Source organism: Telmatherina bonti (assembly GCF_933228915.1).
Source record: "Telmatherina bonti genome assembly, chromosome: 11".
Classification (NCBI taxonomy): domain Eukaryota; kingdom Metazoa; phylum Chordata; class Actinopteri; order Atheriniformes; family Telmatherinidae; genus Telmatherina; species Telmatherina bonti.
In genome coordinates, this window is record NC_136629.1 from 26,998,744 (window position 1) to 27,016,346 (window position 17,603).

At 37.4% G+C, this 17,603-nt stretch overlaps 2 protein-coding genes across 2 annotated transcripts; both read right to left on the reverse strand.

Annotated features, from left to right (window-relative positions):
• Positions 1–4,016: 4,016 nt before the first annotated feature.
• Positions 4,017–6,593, reverse strand: LOC306762353 (free fatty acid receptor 4-like; the record flags this gene model as incomplete). The annotated part of the gene is made up of 3 exons (XM_079248797.1): positions 4,017–4,409; positions 5,854–5,985; positions 6,066–6,593. 3 exons carry the CDS (start codon positions 6,591–6,593, stop codon positions 4,017–4,019), a joined length of 1,053 nt encoding a protein of 350 aa, XP_079104923.1.
• Positions 6,594–8,559: 1,966 nt separating this feature from the next.
• Positions 8,560–14,924, reverse strand: LOC306762354 (centrosomal protein of 55 kDa-like; the record flags this gene model as incomplete). The annotated part of the gene is made up of 8 exons (XM_079248798.1): positions 8,560–8,730; positions 10,287–10,394; positions 10,669–10,743; positions 10,865–11,048; positions 11,155–11,278; positions 13,488–13,638; positions 14,304–14,546; positions 14,772–14,924. 8 exons carry the CDS (start codon positions 14,922–14,924, stop codon positions 8,560–8,562), a joined length of 1,209 nt encoding a protein of 402 aa, XP_079104924.1.
• Positions 14,925–17,603: the final 2,679 nt, after the last annotated feature.

Consider the following 17,603-nt stretch of genomic DNA (forward strand, 5'->3'; position numbering starts at 1 on the left):
AACACTGGATATTATTGTTGGGCTTCAAGATGATGGGTTGTGTATGTGCTCTATAAATGTCACCATTCATCACAAGGATAGAACAGCAATATAAACCACAGTGAGGGTTCTGTCTCACTCTTTCAATGGAATTTTTGGGGTTAGTTTACTGCAAATAATATGCAAATATATTTAAGTGGGGCCTTACTAATGTGCTTCTTCAGTTTGTTGATACTTGAATTATTGTATATCTTGTGCAAAAATTGAATTTGGAATATTCTGAGCACACAAATCCATTTTGGATGAACACATGAACTTGAACACAATATTATACATTATGGAGAGACTTTTTGAAGATGTAGCTGGATGTTGACAGCAGAAGTTATCAAACCTGCACTTTGTGCGCTGTTGTGTCTCTGTCTGTCACGTTCTATATCGTTCAACTGCAGATGCACGGATGCCCCTTTCAGATGGCTGGTTGTTGCCTGAAGAAGACCAGCAATGGTTGAGTCCAGATCCCATTAAGAAAATTTCCAAATTTCTCTGTAGACATGGACCTTTACATCAGCTCTTACCTTGAGCTAGGGAACATGGTCTTTGCAAATCTGTCCACTTGTTATTTAAAAGGAGTATGTTCCATCATATTGTTAGTTGAGTTAGAGCAATTACAGTTTGACCTAAATATTCTGAGAGCAGAAATATCTGGATTAAGACACCAGAAAAATTCCGGTGTTTTCCTGAATTTCCTTTCCCATCCTCTCTGTAAATATAAAATTGACTGCTTTGGCAAAGTAAATTCAAAATAAGGTGTTTTTTCCTGTAATTAATTAATAAGTTAATTTATTACTGTATTACAGTCCCATCTCTTAAGTGAATAAGTAGTCTGGGACTATTTGGGCTGGTTTGAGGAACCAGAGTTCTGGTTTTGACCACGAGTTAATGCAACTCAGAACTATTGGACGAGAAAGCAAAATATATGTTTTATATAGACCCTGGAATGCAGAGAAGTTACAGAAGTGGAGAAAGAAACTGAAGTTTGATGGAAAATTAAATGTGGAAAGTAGTGAGAAGTTAGCAGACATTGAGATGAAATGTAATGATAATGCAAAGAAGCAGATGGAATGGGGCCTGTAGAGAAAGAGACAGAAAAGCGAATTCAGTGATGCAACCAGAGATCAGGGGATATATGACAAAGCATGTCGTCCTACCCCCACTCCCCTACCAGACGTGATGCAGGGAGCAAGAGATAGTAGGCAGAGGAAGGAAAGAGGACAAGGAAGAGTTAGCAAAGAAGATAAATGTTACCAGTTTGGACACTGGGCCCAAGACTGCAGAAATGAGTAATGAGTTATTAGTTACTTTGTGAAAGTTGGCTTTAAATGTGGAAGAGTTAGTGGAAAAAACAGAAAAGCAATGACCTTGGACAAGGTCATTCCAGAAGCAGAAAAGAGAGTAAATAAACATTAACATGAATAAAATGAAGAGAGAGTCTTAAAGCATGCTATAGGAATCGTATGCATGTTTATTTGAGTTTGTGTAGCTGTCTGGTGAGGTGATGATCATCTTTGTGTTTTTCGCAGAAGTTGAGCAGAGATGAAAAATTGCTTGTATGTAGTGTTTGGCATGTGTTTAAATCTATGACATGTGATCCTATTTGTTATAAAAGGCTGAAATTTGATGCATCTTTAGAGTTAAAAGAAATTTGAGCTCTTAAGGGAACTTTGTTTAGGTAAATGCACAATGAATACGTTTTTTGGAAGCTATGGTTTGTTATACCAATCCAAAAAGGTTACTTAATCAGAGCAAAAGTTACCTGATAATAGCAAAATTAACCTTAAAATAAGCTGTTATCAACTGATCTTCAAAAAGGATTTTTGTTTAATGTGTGTTTATAAAGTATACTGTATAATAGGCAACAGGGAAATTGATAGTTTATGTTACTGAAAACTAAAGATAAATGTGCAAACCTAGATAGTGGATGACAAACCCATATATAGGATTCTTTCTTTATGAGCTTTCTTGGAGAAATCAAGTAAAAATGATCAAATATCTGAATAAACAGATAGTATAAAATACTAAAATGGAAAACAAAAAGAGAATAGTTTCTTTGATAAGAAGGCTTTTGTTTTGGAGGATACATATGAGCCCTAAGTGAGACTAGGCTCATTTGTTTGAGTGCTCTGCTTCTGTCTGCACAGGCATGAACAAACACAGAGCTGTTTGCTTTAGTATGTGTGTGAGTGTATGTCTGCCCCATCTGAGGTGAAACAGACCAATCTTTCTGCATGACAGGTCAGGGGTCAGCTGAAGCCTTAGTGAATTTTTAGAGGCGGAGCAAAAGGGGGTGCCCTGTCAAGGACACCAATGATAGCTGTACTGCCCAAAGGGGGCGTGGTTAAGGAGGGCTTTTAGTTTCTTTTTTTTTTTCTTGAGGAGACACGATAAATTGTCCCTGTTTCTCCATAGTTTTAAAAAGTAAATTAGAAGACGGGTGCCTTAATTATGATCCATCCTCCTGTTTGAATTTTTGCTGCGTTGTCCTCCCTCTCAGATGTCACTTTGGTTAAAAGTGTCTGCTAATTGACTGTAGAACAAATCAGTGTGGAGATCATTCAACGAAATCATGATTTTATAGTAGTTTTGCTTCTGAGGTGTCTTTGTAATGTAGAAACAGAAACATGTAAACTTGTTTTTTTAAGGTCATTCCAAAATAAAAACACAAGATAGAATCTCTTCATTTAACGTGTTCCTTTGCTCTGCTTAGATGTTTGCAAGCGATGTTTTCGGTAAAAAAGTAATCTTATTATTATTTGTGAAAAAATTGGTCAATGGGCAAGTGATTGTAGACCAAGGGTGGGCAACTCCAGTACAGACCAATTAGGTCTGATGTGTTTCCGGTGTGTTGCAGCAGGGAAACACCTAACACCTGTAGGACTGCAGCCTTTGAGGACCGGAGTTGCCCACCTACCGTTGTAGACAGAGTCTTAACAGCAAGCGAATAATCAAGCAGGACTAAATGAAGTAATAAATAAAGAAGATAGCACTCACATAAATGAAAAAAGACCATTCAATTTTGAGGTTTTTGTTTGCACATGACACAAAACCTGAAGTTGTAATGCTTATACATGACCGTGAAATTATTCTTTGGGACCCAGGAGCGACAAGGTCATTCCTGAGACTACAAGATGTTACAGAGTAGAGGTGGCAAAATCTAAAATCAGGAAGAAATCTGCTGATGGTCACTTGTCAGCAAACTGTTGAAATGTATAATTTCAGGAAGACGACGCAACAGCAACAGAACCATCTGATAATAGCTGTGTTCAAGTTTTCCGAGACATCTCAGAAACTTTATAGCAGCTTGTTCCAAACTGTAGGTATAGGCTGCTACAAAGCACACATTTAGCAAATAAATCAGGGATTTTTATTAGGGCTGTAAAATGAACATTAAGAGATTAATCTGTGATATTAACAGATTTATTATGTAACACATTACTGCTTAAACAACAAAGTTATAACTCGTTCCATATTAAAAATCAAAATTTGGCATTATCTAAGCAAGTGAAGCTAATTTTGGAGGTTGTAGATGCTTTGTAACAGTAAAGCACAGAATTCATCAAAACTGTCTTTATCCTCCTTATTTAAAGAGTTTGTGACAGTTTTCTAGTATGGCTGCAGGATCATCTATTTGATGTGTCGCAACTAAAATGAAAGCAAATAATCTGAGTTTACTGAGTTTATTTTTTCAAAGTCCATCGTCATGTTACATGATACAAACCTGGTTACAAGAAATACAATTAAAATATCTCTGTTTGAAGATGAATTGACTACAATAGTATTCTTGAAAAAACTTTTCCAATTACAATTAAAACTTCATCAGCACTTCAGCGGCCACTTCAATTATTTATTTGTTGTGAATTTCTGAGGAACATGTAAAAAGCATAGCAGTCATTACATAACATTTCAGTTATCGGTAATAATAATTTTAAATCACCATAGTATAAGTTTTTAGTACAAAAACGCTAAATCTAAAGAGACGATCATGATAATGGATGTATCCTTGGTGTGCAACCACTGGCACAATGTCTTTTTTTCAGTGGAGCTGCAATAGAGGGACAACAGAGTTTGTGCCAGCTGCTCTTGAACTGGCACACTGAGTAGAGAATGGGGTTAAGTGCTGAATTAGACAAAGTGAACGTCACCACCCAGAAAAACATTGTAGAGGAAACGTGGATGTGTCCCAGGATGTTTTTCGCCAATATGATGAAGGTGATAATAAAAACAGGGCTCCACATGATTAAGAAGGAGAGCACGAGGACGAGCATTGTGCGGAAGAGTTTAATGTCCTGCCGTGAGACGTGGTAGTCAGGAGAATCTCCAACAGGAAGCTGAACGTCTCTGGGTCGGAGCCTCCGTCTATAATGTTTAGCAATCTGTCACACAAATAAACTATTAATATATAAAGCTGTCAATTTGTACTTTGAGACATTATATAATGCATCTGCATATTGATTTACACACTTATCAGCCTTTATGTTTGTCTACAACATTTTACAAAAATCAATAAAGTGTTTTTAGAGCTAAAATCAATGTCTGACTTCTCAGCATCATTTTATGCTGTCTGTAACACATTTATTGTCAATATGATGGATCACGGGAAATAATGTTGACGATAGTGGAAAAGCTGTGTACCCACATGAGTTATCCACATCTTCAAAAGTGGGTAAAACATGTTTCTGTACCAGGAGAAATGAATTATAACCACAGAGGACACAAGGATAAATGTCAGTTTAGTTGATGTTAATTGATGAATGAATAATAATAATGTACACAACATGCAAAAACATAGCTGTCTAGTATAATTTAAAAAGTCACCTAATTAAAGAAATACATATTTTGGATCATTACCAGGCTGAAAACTCATCTTTTATCTGTAAACAAAACAAAACAAAACTTGTGAAGCAGTTAAATTCCTAGTTTTTATTTACTCACAAGCATCTGTAGTGCCACCTGTAAATGCCATCTCTCTTTCAACTTTTGCACTTGTACGGCTTCATGTCATCAAACTGAGCATTCACTGCTAAGTATTTAGCAGTTCTGATCAAATTTACAACATACTGTTGCATCCTGATTAGTCTCCTGATTAATGTTGAATCTGTGTTTCTTCTTTTATAAATACCCATAAATCCACCTGTAAGTTTTTTGGTTCCTTCCACAGTAATGGGTTTATTAAAATCCTTTAAAAATAATTTTCCACGTGGCCAATGATGCAGACATCCTGATAGGTAATCCCCATTTTGCTGCAAAGTTCTTAGTTTTGAAGAAAAAAATACTCAACGTATCAACTTAGAAATAATGTAGTTAAAATAAAATCCAGAAACTCAGTTCTGTTGTAAACTGAATGCATTTTATAATGCACCATTGTAAAACTGCAAATTTAAATTGACTGATAAAATGAGAAGAAATAGGTACTAAGTATATGAAGTTATTATGTAATAAAACAGCTGTTTCATAACTGCTGCACTGCAAAAACTCAAATCTAAATCTTAAATTGAGTACACATATGCTTTTTTTTTTTTAAAGGTAAGATAATTCTTAGTTTTTATGCCAGAGAATTCCGCTTGTTTTAAGAGTATTTTTACTTGTTTTGGGAAGTCTTGACAAGCCTAATTTTCTTGTTATGTATCTTATTTTAAGCAACATTTACCTAATTTTCGTACATTTTTTTCTTGTTTTTTAAGGCTGAGTTTTTGCAGTGTGATAGCTATTTATTTTAAACATGACAAATCTTATTGAAATGCTGGATAAAATAATTACATGACCAAACAAGCAATGTTCCTAAACAGTCTTTCTCTTCCCTCCCTGCAATAAACTCACCTGTAATATTTTGCCGTAACTGACCACAATCATGACTCCTGGCAGAAGGAAGGACAGCGCGGTGAAGGCTACATTCCACACAATCTCTGCAGTTGCGTCAGGCCACTTGAGAGTACAGATACGTAAACGTTCCTATGCAGAAACCACAATGATACAGTAACATGTCAGTTAATGGAGAGGACTTTGTTTTTCATTTGTTAGTTCGTTCATACCTGTTTAGGGAAATTCACTTCCATCACAGTGAAGAACAGGCTGAGGGGTAGACAAGTAAGTGCTGAAAAGGCCCAGATGAAGATGAGGGTAGCAGTCAACATCCTGGGGTTAAGAGTTGGCACAGTTTGCAGTCGTAGAATAGCTTGCACCCTCTCCACACTGATTGTGGCCAGGGTGGTGATGGCGACACAACCACTCATGCAGATAACGTACAGCACTGTGTGACAGACCGTGTACCCCAGAGTCCAGGACACAGTCCAACGCACAGCCACAATAAGGGGGATCATGCTGACAAACAGCAGATCAGCCACAAAAAGGTTGAGGGTCAGGATGGTCTTGTTGGCCAGCAGTCTGCGTTCACAGGTTACCAGGATTGCGGCTCCTACATTGGCCGCCACTGAGACCAGGAAGACAGTTGTGATAACCAGGGTCTCCAGAACAGTCCTGCTAACATGATCTGAGTGCTCCAGTTCAGAGAAGAAAGTAAAATAAGTCAAGTTTTTTAGGCGGAGACTGTGGGAATCCATTATCTTATGTGCTGAAGAAGAATTAGAAAAAAAAAAGACTGAAGCAAAAGGTATCCATTCCTGAGTAATGATGGAGTGATAAACCGTGAAGTGAACAAAGAGGATGGGAGAAGATGGATTGAAGGGGCGGGGACAAGCCCTGTTCATGGTGTTTGCTTTGCAACACCTGATAGGAAGTCAATTATTACAGCATGTTCTTTATGCTCCTGTCTGCTGCTGTGTCGCTGAACATCATTGAACGTTGATTCTCTACTGTGTTGTAGCCCCCACAAGTCCTCTTTTTCACTACTGTGGTCCCTTCTGGTTATCTGAACTGAATTAATTTCATAATGCAGATCTTCCTCACTGAAGTTGTGCATAAGCTTTATTCCCACCCTTACTTGTGTTAACATGCAGTGTGATCTACACACTAGACCCAATGTGAATTATATACTTGTGTGAACCAAGTCACACATTGAATCTATTTGAAGCTTAGAGATGGAGCCTGGACAGATACAAAGCAAAACAGTACATAAGTACAGTACAATACATACAAATGAAACTATAAAAACATACTAAACAAAACAATAAACTACACTGAACATTTCCAGACAAACAATCATGGACTCCAAGCATACCTAAAGAAGCTTGTATACATCCATATTTTACATAAAAGTCATATTTTGTATACGTGTATATCAAGCTGCAACTTTTTTGTAAATCATCATAAAATCATTTTCATTGTTAATTGATTTAAGTTCATCACACAATTAAAAAGTTTGCCAATATAATGAAATATTCAGTTTACTGTTAATGAACTGTCCTGTGGTTGTAGTTCTATATGAGGATGTACTGGTTGAATTTATAGCCACTTTGTAAAGGTGGAGATGGACTTTATGACTTTTAATCTCTCATGAACCCCGTTAACTATCAGCTTTTCCTTTTAATAAGATATTTTTTCTGCGAACACACTCATGCTGAGAACTTAAAATTGAATGATTTGATGCATGAAAAAGAGGTTTTAATCCTGCGTTGTTTTATAGTTTCCTCTTTCTAGTCAAACTGATCTCCTTCTCTATTATTGTCCGGTCATCTTCATGCCAGGTACAGCCCCATCGGTTTGATCCTTTTATTGTAAACTCCTGTTCTGATAACACCCTCCAGGTGTTTTTACAACCTACCTTCTGCCCATTTTCACCCCATCCTGATACCACACAACTCTCATCAGCAGTATTTTGCTACCTCTTATCTCATCCACTGCCAGTACGTTCCTTTGCTGAGGCAATATTTCCATGTACTGGATCAAACTGGTAACCAAAACTTCATTAAATTTTTGTCAGTCCTTATATTTTCAATTAAATTACAAAAAACTAATCAATGAGTTCAAAGAAATAGCACAAAGACTTTAAAGCCATGAGTCTGCTGTTAAAAACAGTGGTTTAAAATGTAGTTATGGCAGCAGTATTTCACTCTGTAATGTGTGATGCACAAAAACCTGCATGTGAGAGGGAGAGGCTTTGGATGGCAAGATGATGCTGCAGTTTTTATAGTCCATTAATTGTAATTGCTCTGTTCAAAAGGCTGAAATGCAGCTGGCTACAAGCCGAGCTGCATTTGCTCTGCTTGGCTGAGCTGGAAGAAGCAGCAATGTATCCTATATTCTCCATTTTAATAGTTGCATACATTAACAACTCAAACTCTGTTCAGTTAAACTTGATCAAATTCAGCTGAGCATATTTTATTCATACAAATATTTTCTTTTAAAAATGTTATTGTTTCTCAAAAGCAGGACTGAGGAGCAGTAAGAATTTTCGGCTGGGTGTGTCACGTGTTTTGGAGGTTCACTGAAAATACTAAAGACAAACACCCTCAACAATTCAACAGCTGAGTTTATTAACTTGAACCTTTTTTTTTTGTTACAGATTATGAATAAGAAAATTGATCCATATTAAGATACAGAACTGTGAAGGTTTTAAAAAGGAACAGCTCACTCCTGACAGTTTTCCAGGTGGCACAGCAGCTCTCGGTACTGACTGGCTGAATACTCAGCCTGGCAGCTGGGACACTCCAGCAGGCTTTCATTCAGCATGCTGCTGTGAGCAGAGGATGCCAGGCTGTCTCTGGAGGGTTGGGAGGGGATGTGCAGCTCTTCACTTTCCTGCCGTTTTTTTGTATTAAAAAATAGAAATAGCATCACTCAACTCTCATATTTATGATTATAAAAAAGATTTACACCTATTTGACTTTTTTAAACACAACTTAAAGCTGCACTAATTCATTTCAAAATTTTACATTTTGGGTGAACAGTGAGGGGGTGAGACCGGATCACCAATCTCAGTGCAGTTTCCCTTGAATGTAAGACACATTTTATTCTACTTTGGATCATAACTTTGGTTTATCATGATGCAACTTGATACAATCAGCTTTTAGCTGCATAAAAATTGGGCTAAGAGCAGTGATTATTAATAAACCAGGTTACAGGATGTGTTCATGCAGCTTTAAGTTTAATAAAAGACATAACTATAATTCTTCATTGGTCTATTTGGATTTGACCAGGATTTGTCCTTTAGCTCACATTTAAAACAGGTTTCTAGAACTGCCTTCTTCCACCTGCGTAACATTGCAAAAAATTAGGGGCATCTTGTCTCAGAAAGATGCAGAAAAATTAGTCCATGCCTTTATTACTTCCAGACTGGATTACTGCAATTTCATATTTATGGGCTGTACAAAATATGCACGGAAAAGTCTCCAGTTGATCCAAAATGCTGCAGCGAGGGTTCTGATGAGGACTAGCAGGAGAGATCATATTTCACCAGTTTTAGCCTCTCTACACTGGCTCCCTGTTCAATCCAGGATAAAGTTTAAAATTCTTCTCCTCACATATAAAGCTCTCCATGACCAAGCTCCATTGTACATAAAAGATCTTATAGTTCCATATATTCCAAATAGAGCACTGCGCTCTCAGACTACAGGTTTACTGGTGGTTCCCAGAGTCTCAAAGAGTACTATGGGAGGAAGGGCCTTTAGCTATCAGGCTCCTCTCTTATGGAACCAGCTTCCACTGTGGGTTCGGGAGGCTGACTCCCTCCACACCTTTAAGATCGAGCTGAAAACCTTCCTTTTCCAAGATTCTTATACTTAGGATATGAGCATCTCCTGAGTTGGAGTCTGCATGTACAGGACCCAACTCTCCAGGTTATGCTCATTCCTGTTAAAGTTATGGGTAGTCTAGCCATCCGTTACTGGCAATGGGGATGTTACCTGATGCACTGAGAAGTACCTCGCTCTATTTCTAAAATGTATTAATATATAAATATATGCCAATATTGCCTTCTTTAACTTAATTCTCCCTTTTTCTTCAGGACTTCCTGAATAAGTGCAGTTGTACATGTTGATCTTTCTTTCCTGTCATCTCCACCCCAACCAGTCGAGGCAGATGGCTGCCCTCCCTGAGCCGGGTTCTGTCGGAGGTTTTCTTCCTGTTAAAAGGGAGTTTTTTCCTTCCCACTGCCGCCTCGTGCATGCTCAGGATGGGAGATTGGATCAAAGTCACAATTCGATGCAATTAGTTGGTTATGCTAGTTGGTTAGGCTATGTATGAATTGACTTGAAATGATGTGTATGTAAAGTGCCCTGTGACAACATTGTTGTGAAGTGGCGCTATACAAATAAAGCTGAAATGAATGGAATTGAAAAAATTGAAATCGTGCCAACCTTGGACTGTTTTGCTTTTGATGGCACCTTCAGAATTCTGATCAATTGCTTCTTTAAATACGAACAGTTCTGCCTTTCATCCTCAAGATCTTGTGAAGAAATCTGGATCTAGAAATTTAAAAAAAAAAAAAAACTACCACTGCAATGAAATATTTACTAATTATGCGCAACTTATTTTTCAATTATCAAGACTCTTTTGAGGACATTTTTTGGAAGGACACCAAAGAGGCTAAGTTGTGTAGGAGGCGGCATGATTGGAATCTCAAAGAGGACAATACTAAGAGACGCACAATGCCAATACTGTGCATCTTTTTCCTTTTGTAAAATCTTTCTGATTCAAAAGCAACCTCACCAAACTAAGAGGGTGAATGATATGACATACCCGTCTCTGCAGGTCATCAATCTTTTCCTGGTCTGCATGGTGAAGATTTAACATATATCTCTGAATGAGAGTTGCCTGAGAAGAGAGTATTTTTTATGTCATCTTATTAAAGAGTACTTATCCCTGTTTATTAAAGTAAAGGGAACACCTTTTTCTTATTCATAAAACGGTGTAAGAAGGTTTACTGAAGATGTACCTGCATCTCAGAGCTAGCTGACCTTCGCTTCTCTTCATTCACCCTGAGTTCTTTTGTCTCATCCCTCAGCGGCTGCTCTTCATCCAGCGAGTTAGGATGCTCTTCTTGTGCACTTTCTTTGCTCATTCTTTCACTCTGCAGCTCCTGCTTGAGCTCTTCCACTTCCCTTTCCTTTACCCTGCACCTACACATCAATTTATCACAGCTTTTCACCTACTTTAAACTAAAACATATAGTACTTTTTTCTTTTCTTTTCTTGTTTTACCTCCAACCCCCACAGATAGACATACCGGTTTTGGGCAATTATCAGTCTCTGATGAGTAACTTCAGCCTGTTCCTGAAAGACCTCCTTTTGCAGTTTAGCTTTCTTAAGAAGTTCCTTATAGTGCTTCTGCATCTGGCTTAGTCTCACATCTGTAATAAGCAAATACATGAAGATGATTTCCAGGGAATTTGAAATTCGATGCATTTCCAATTTAGATATACTACATTTCCCCCTGGGGGCGTTGAGAGGAATAAGGAAGGAAAACAAAAATTGTACATAAAAAGGGATCAAAAGGGTGAAAATAGGATCACAGAACATAAATGCACATGTAAAACGTAAATGATGTAGCAGAAATATTGCAGTAGAGACAAAAGGCTGTCATACTAAAAGGAGAAAGTTCATTCCTCAAGTTGAAATAATTTTAGACATTTGTCAATTTTCTCTACGGAGACATCCCACTAAGTTCATTTCAGACTGTGCAATACTCAGAGAAACAGTAAAAAATAAATGCATGAATGAATAAATAAAAAACTAACTCTGACATTTCAGACTGCAAAACTACAAGAAGAAGCTCCTTTAGACAAAACGCACAAATGCACAATATTTTATTATGTTTATGGTTAGATCTCTATTTTGCATTGATGGTATTCTTACTAATGTTTTTTTGCCCTTTTTTTCTTCTGATCATTTATGTGTGTGTATATTTACTTTTGTAGAAAGTAAGTTTTTTAGTATTTTTTAGGATTTCCTTTTGTGAAATAAAAACATGTTATAAAAAATGCACAAGTGCCAGGGTTGACAAAAACCAAACACACCCCACATTTTATAACAGCTGTCAGGCAGTGATAGAAGGGGGATGATTTGTTTATCAGCTACAGGATCTGGGGACCTTGCAATCACTGAGTCGACCATGAACTCATCTTTATACACCAAAGTCATAGACTGTATATAAAGAGATGGACGGCGTCTCCTTGACGTCACCCATACGTTTCTGAAGAGCTGAATTGAAGCTTGGTGTGCGGTTCCTACCGGCGCCATGTTGGCAGCGTCATGCGCATCGTCTCGCCCGGAAAATACATATATGGGCAAAGAGGTGGAGCTGAGAGGGCACCCGTGAGCGTCATGTGGGATGATAGACATTTAGCAAACTCCGAGCTTTCTGTAGCTAAAAGCTAACCGAGCTAACCCCAAGATAAGGATAAGGAGCTACCCAGCTAACGGAGGTAAGCGGGCTATAGCTAAGTCACGTCATTAACCGGCTAAAAATTTGCGGTTGTTCTACGTTCTTCTTACTTGAAGCCAGAGATTGGTACCTGTCAATCAAAAGGACACGCCCCTAAATTTGCTGAACTTCCAGATTAAATTACTTTAAAACGGGCGAGGTAGAAAAAAAATGCACTCCCCCCACAGTTGTCATTAAGGTAAACCTGACCTATTAAACCGAAAATGGATTTTTGAACCAGGCTGTATGTTTATTTCTGCAGTGAAGTTGGCCTTTTTAACATGGGAGTCTATGGGGATTTGCTCTGTTTTGCAGCCAGCCCCTAGCGGATAAAGGGGGAACTGCAGTTTTATGCACTTCCACATAGGCTTCACTTTTAACCACTGGAGGTTGCCGCTTGACCAAAGTACTGTCGAATCAAATGTGAAGCCAACAATCTTACTTCTAAAGCTTGGCTGAAACACATCAGTAAATCCACATGGACTGGTTACAAAAAAAGTATAAATAAGTTAATATGAACTAGTTATCTCCAGACCTTACAAGAGCTGTGCACAAATAAGTGGCTACAAACCTCAGAGGAGCAAAGCAACACTGAAAAGAAGAGTGGGCTGCAATTTCTCCACAATGATGTAAGTCTGACAATGCCATTAAAAAAAAAAAAAAAAAAAAAAAAAAAAAAACTTACTGCTGATAAAGGTGCTTCTGTATGCCACTGAACCATGAAGTAAATTCAGTTTTTCAAACACTGTTTCTGGATTGTCTCAGTTTTTGTTAAATAAATGACAATGAGATGCAATATGTTATGAGTTAATCTTTATCTTCCCAATTATAAGCCCTGGTAAAGTCCGAGTGTTTACGATATGGTTTGATTCAATGACCCTGTGATACGTTCCAGGCCCCCTAAACCAACCATGGACTGAATAAAGAGGGTATCTAAAGCTGATTGGTGGTTGTTGTGACACATAAAACTTGTTCTACATTACTAATTGTTTTGAAAATGTTGTAAACTGCTATGCTTTCTGCAACAACAAGGTACTACAGTACAATCTTGGCATCTTAAAAAAACTTTGCGGCAGTCTGTTGCCCCTTGTTACCCCAGTGGTGAATGTCCACTACCCACTGTCCCTTTGGCTCACCATCTGAATGGTGCTCATTGTGCTGTTGTGAGCGGGTCTGACTGGCTTCTCTCAGCCTCTTCTCCAGCTCTAATATTCTGGCCACAACTGCCCTTACATAGGCCTCTCTCTGCTGGTCATATTCCAGCCACTGCTTGTTCTTCTTCAAGGCCTTGAAAGAATAAAGAATAAGAGAGAGGAAGACAGAAATCTGTGCCACAGGGATGGCTGAAAAGTAAAAAACCCTCAGCACGACATGGAGACCTTATTCAGTCGTATCTTGGCATGGAAATAAATGCAAACAAGCAAAATAAAAAATAAGCAGCTGTAAACATAAAAGTGCTTACATCAGCCAGTTGACTTCGAAGCTCTGAGACTGCTTCATCACTGATGGAAGCTGGTTTGTCAGATGTCTCCGATAAGACAGTAGAAAAAAATATAAGTGTCATTCGTTTAAAAAAAACAAAACAAAAAACAGATATGAACACAGTCTCAGATGCAACAACAAAAGAGACCACTGGGTAGCAGAACTATCTGTTCAAATCTTTTCTTGTGGCTATATATACATATATATATATAAGCGAAGCTGATTCAAAAGCAACTAGTGCCATCTTGTGGAAAACAGGATGGGAAACATGGTTTGATTATTTTTTGATGATGTTAATATGTAACAGTGATATCATTACCGGAGCTACTAAGTTTTTAATAACTGTCAAAGTAATTTCACAGAAAGCCTGTGAGTGTAATAATTATAAGAAGATGGTCAGTGGCTGGAAAAGACAGATGAAATCGTTTGTTTTAATTCCCTCCAGCACCATAGTCACCAATAATAAATACCTGCTTCTCTGCAACTTTGCTCTCGAGATACTGACACTTCGTTGAGATGGTTGCAAGCTTGTTCTTTATTTCTTCAATATCTTTGGTGTAAATGGATGTGCTATTCCTTCTCCCAATAGCCACTCTGTCCGTGCAATTTCCTTCATTTGGGCAAAGCTCATCTGATGATAAAGCAGCTTTTTCATCTGTTGCCGTTAACTGCTGACAACTTTGAAGCCTCATGGTTTCAAGAGAGAGAACTCTCTGCAAATAAACATGAAACAAAAAGTAGTTGCAATAAAATGAAGCTACAGTAAAATACTGTTCTGAAAAGAAGAGCAAAAATCAAAACAAACAAAAAAAAACCAAACAACTGAGAGTAAACATAGGTCTCGTTAGCAACCTAACTGCTAGCTACTTTACGTTCCAGTAATAATAAGCTTGATGAATTTTTGCAATAAACCAAACACCTTGAAGTCAGTACGGTACCTCTACAAGCTTGTTATGATCTGCATGATGACGGGACAGCTCAGCTAGAGTCTTCTTCAGATAGGCGTTCTCTTTCCTCAGATTGCTGATGATCACACCGAGCTCTGAGTTGAGCTTTTTCTTCAGTGAATGCTTAAATTTAGAGGCTGCCATTTCTGTCACAGCAAAGAATCCCACGTTGATGCACAACAAGGATACAGCATGACAAAATATACAACTTCAAACATAAACACTTGGAATGAAAATCGATTCCGTTCATAGCCTCCCAGTGCCAGGACTGCATTTGATGTTGTTTTTCAAACAGTTCAGATGAAATCACAAATTATATTTTCTTGTTTGCAATAATTACAATAAAGCTTAATTTGAATTGCTATTTAAAAATCATCAAGTAGATTTCTTTTGAGGCCATGTAATGATATATGACCACAACCCTGCAATGACAGTATTTGTAAAGGAGCATGAAGTTTCACATCCTTCAGTTAAAGCTAGGGTAGGTAATCTTGCTCAGACATTTTTTTTTACTCTAGGTGAAGTGGTTCCTTGCCCTGATAGTAGTCTATACATTTTGTAATCATGAACAATAAGAAATATAGTTAGACCCCTCAGTTTACTGTAAATCTGTAAAAACTCTGACCAATCATGGCTGAGAAAATGCAGGAAGGATTTCCCCAACCCGGCTCGTTTTTTTTTGCCTCCTCCCGCTGAACAACTGAGACAGAGAAAAAGCTGCGGACTAGAAAAGCACTCGGAGAGCACAAATCTCATTTAAAAAACTCCTGGATCCAAACAGTGATCCGGATCACAACCAAAATTAAACCTGTTCTTCCTTTTCACATTTCCAACAACTGTGAAAATTTAATTAAAATCCACCCATAACTTTTTGAGTTATCTTGAACACAAACAGATAAACGCCAGAAAACCATTACCTCCTTGGCAGAGATAAGAAAAAAGCATTAGATCACGCAAGGAGCAAAACTCCCCAACATTACCTACCCCAGCTTTAAGTAAAAGTACAAATGTTACTCTCTATTCTCTATTGTGAGTAGAAGTTCTGCACTGAAAAAGGAAAACCAGTTCAAAGATCAGTGCAGAAAGTACCCCTTCATGTGATTGTTACAAAGCAATATTTATTTATTTTTATCTACTTATTTCTGCCATTGCACTTGTCACTTTGTTACTGATGGTAAAACTGTGGCACTTTATGGATGGATCCGCTCATGATGTTGTATACTGCACATTGACTGAATGTGTGTAGATAATGTTCTTTCCTTTGCTGCAGCCATAGACTGTATGGCTGCAACCCATGTCTGTAAATGGAATTGCCCCTTAGAGATAAATAAAGTTTTCTGAATTTGAATATATTTTAATTACTGCAGCATTAACCGTTAATTTTATACTTTTTCTAAAAAAAAACCAAACAAAAACAAACAAAAAAAACAACTACAAATATAGCTTTTGTTTTGTCTCGGAAAATCTATTAGTTCATGATAATAATTTAGCCAAACTTAAATTTCATTTAACATTTTGACAAGAAAAGGCCTCAATAATGCAGAGTACTTTTTTTTTTTTAAATTTATTTATACAAACTCCTGGAAGCAGCTCCCAGTTGGTATTCTGGTAACAGACACGTCATTAGAAAAAGGCTTAAAACGTTAATTTTTGCTTATAGTTAAAGTTAGCTTTATCCCATTAATTCTGAAAAAAAGAGTCAAAATGCTCCTCTATTTCAAGAAAAAAAAAAAAAAAAAAAGTGAAAACAGATTATTTTCCACGACAGCTTGTTTATTTGTGCCGGAACATCCAATAAAGAGACGTAAAAGGCTAGTAAGCCAACAACAAATATTAGCTTACATTTAAAATGTGACCTTTTAATTCTATCTCTTTTCTTTAGCTTGCATCTACAAAGTGAACTGATTTAAATTAATACTACATTTTAAAACACTTCAATTGGACATTAACCTTTCAGCATAAGAAACCTAACCCCTTCTTGTTATATATATTTACATTTAAAATAATTTTGTCTGTAGTCAAGGTTATTTAAGCTAGCTAGGTAGCATTTATATAAAAAAGGCAAGCTAAAAAGCTAAAACGGATGTTTTCAAATAAAAATAGCAATTTCCTATTTAATTATTCTTTTTTTTAAGTTTTCATTTTCAATTTTATTTTCTTTCTTGTCTGTTCTTTTCTTTTTTAGTTTTATGTATTCATTTAACAAAACAAAACAAAACAGCTAACGTAGTTACCTCTGGAGGGGGCTGTTCCTCTGGCGGCAGCTTTCAAACTCTGACGAAGAGCTGCCTGCGTTTTATTCGCCTGTCCGTTGGCTTAAAGAAGAAAAACAACAACAAAACAAAACAAAACAGAATTTCCACCCAACAGCATTTGTCTTTATAACGATAATAATGATCTAGTTGCAGTGACGGCTTTATGATCAATTGATCAAATGATCAAACTACAAATTAAATGGGGGCAAACATGTAACTTGAACAACGCAGTACATTAGGTGATCACTTGGGGGGCGCTGTTGTACAAGAAAAAGATCTGACTTCTGGCTGATTTATATGGCTTCGCTCTAAAGTAAAGCAAAATTAGTCAACAGATATAGGGCAATTATAAATTGAAACACGGGGTGTGGTTTGCAGGTAATTTATGCCCTAAATCCCCCGCCTCCCGCCTCCCCAATGCTCATTGCGTGTTTTGTGTGACCTCACCAATAAGACTGCCCTCCAGTATTCCTCTCCTCCTCACATCTCAGTTTCCTCAGAGGCTCCCTCTCCCTGCGGACTATGATGTGATTCTCTGAATAAATCTGGATTTTCTTTTCCTTCTAAT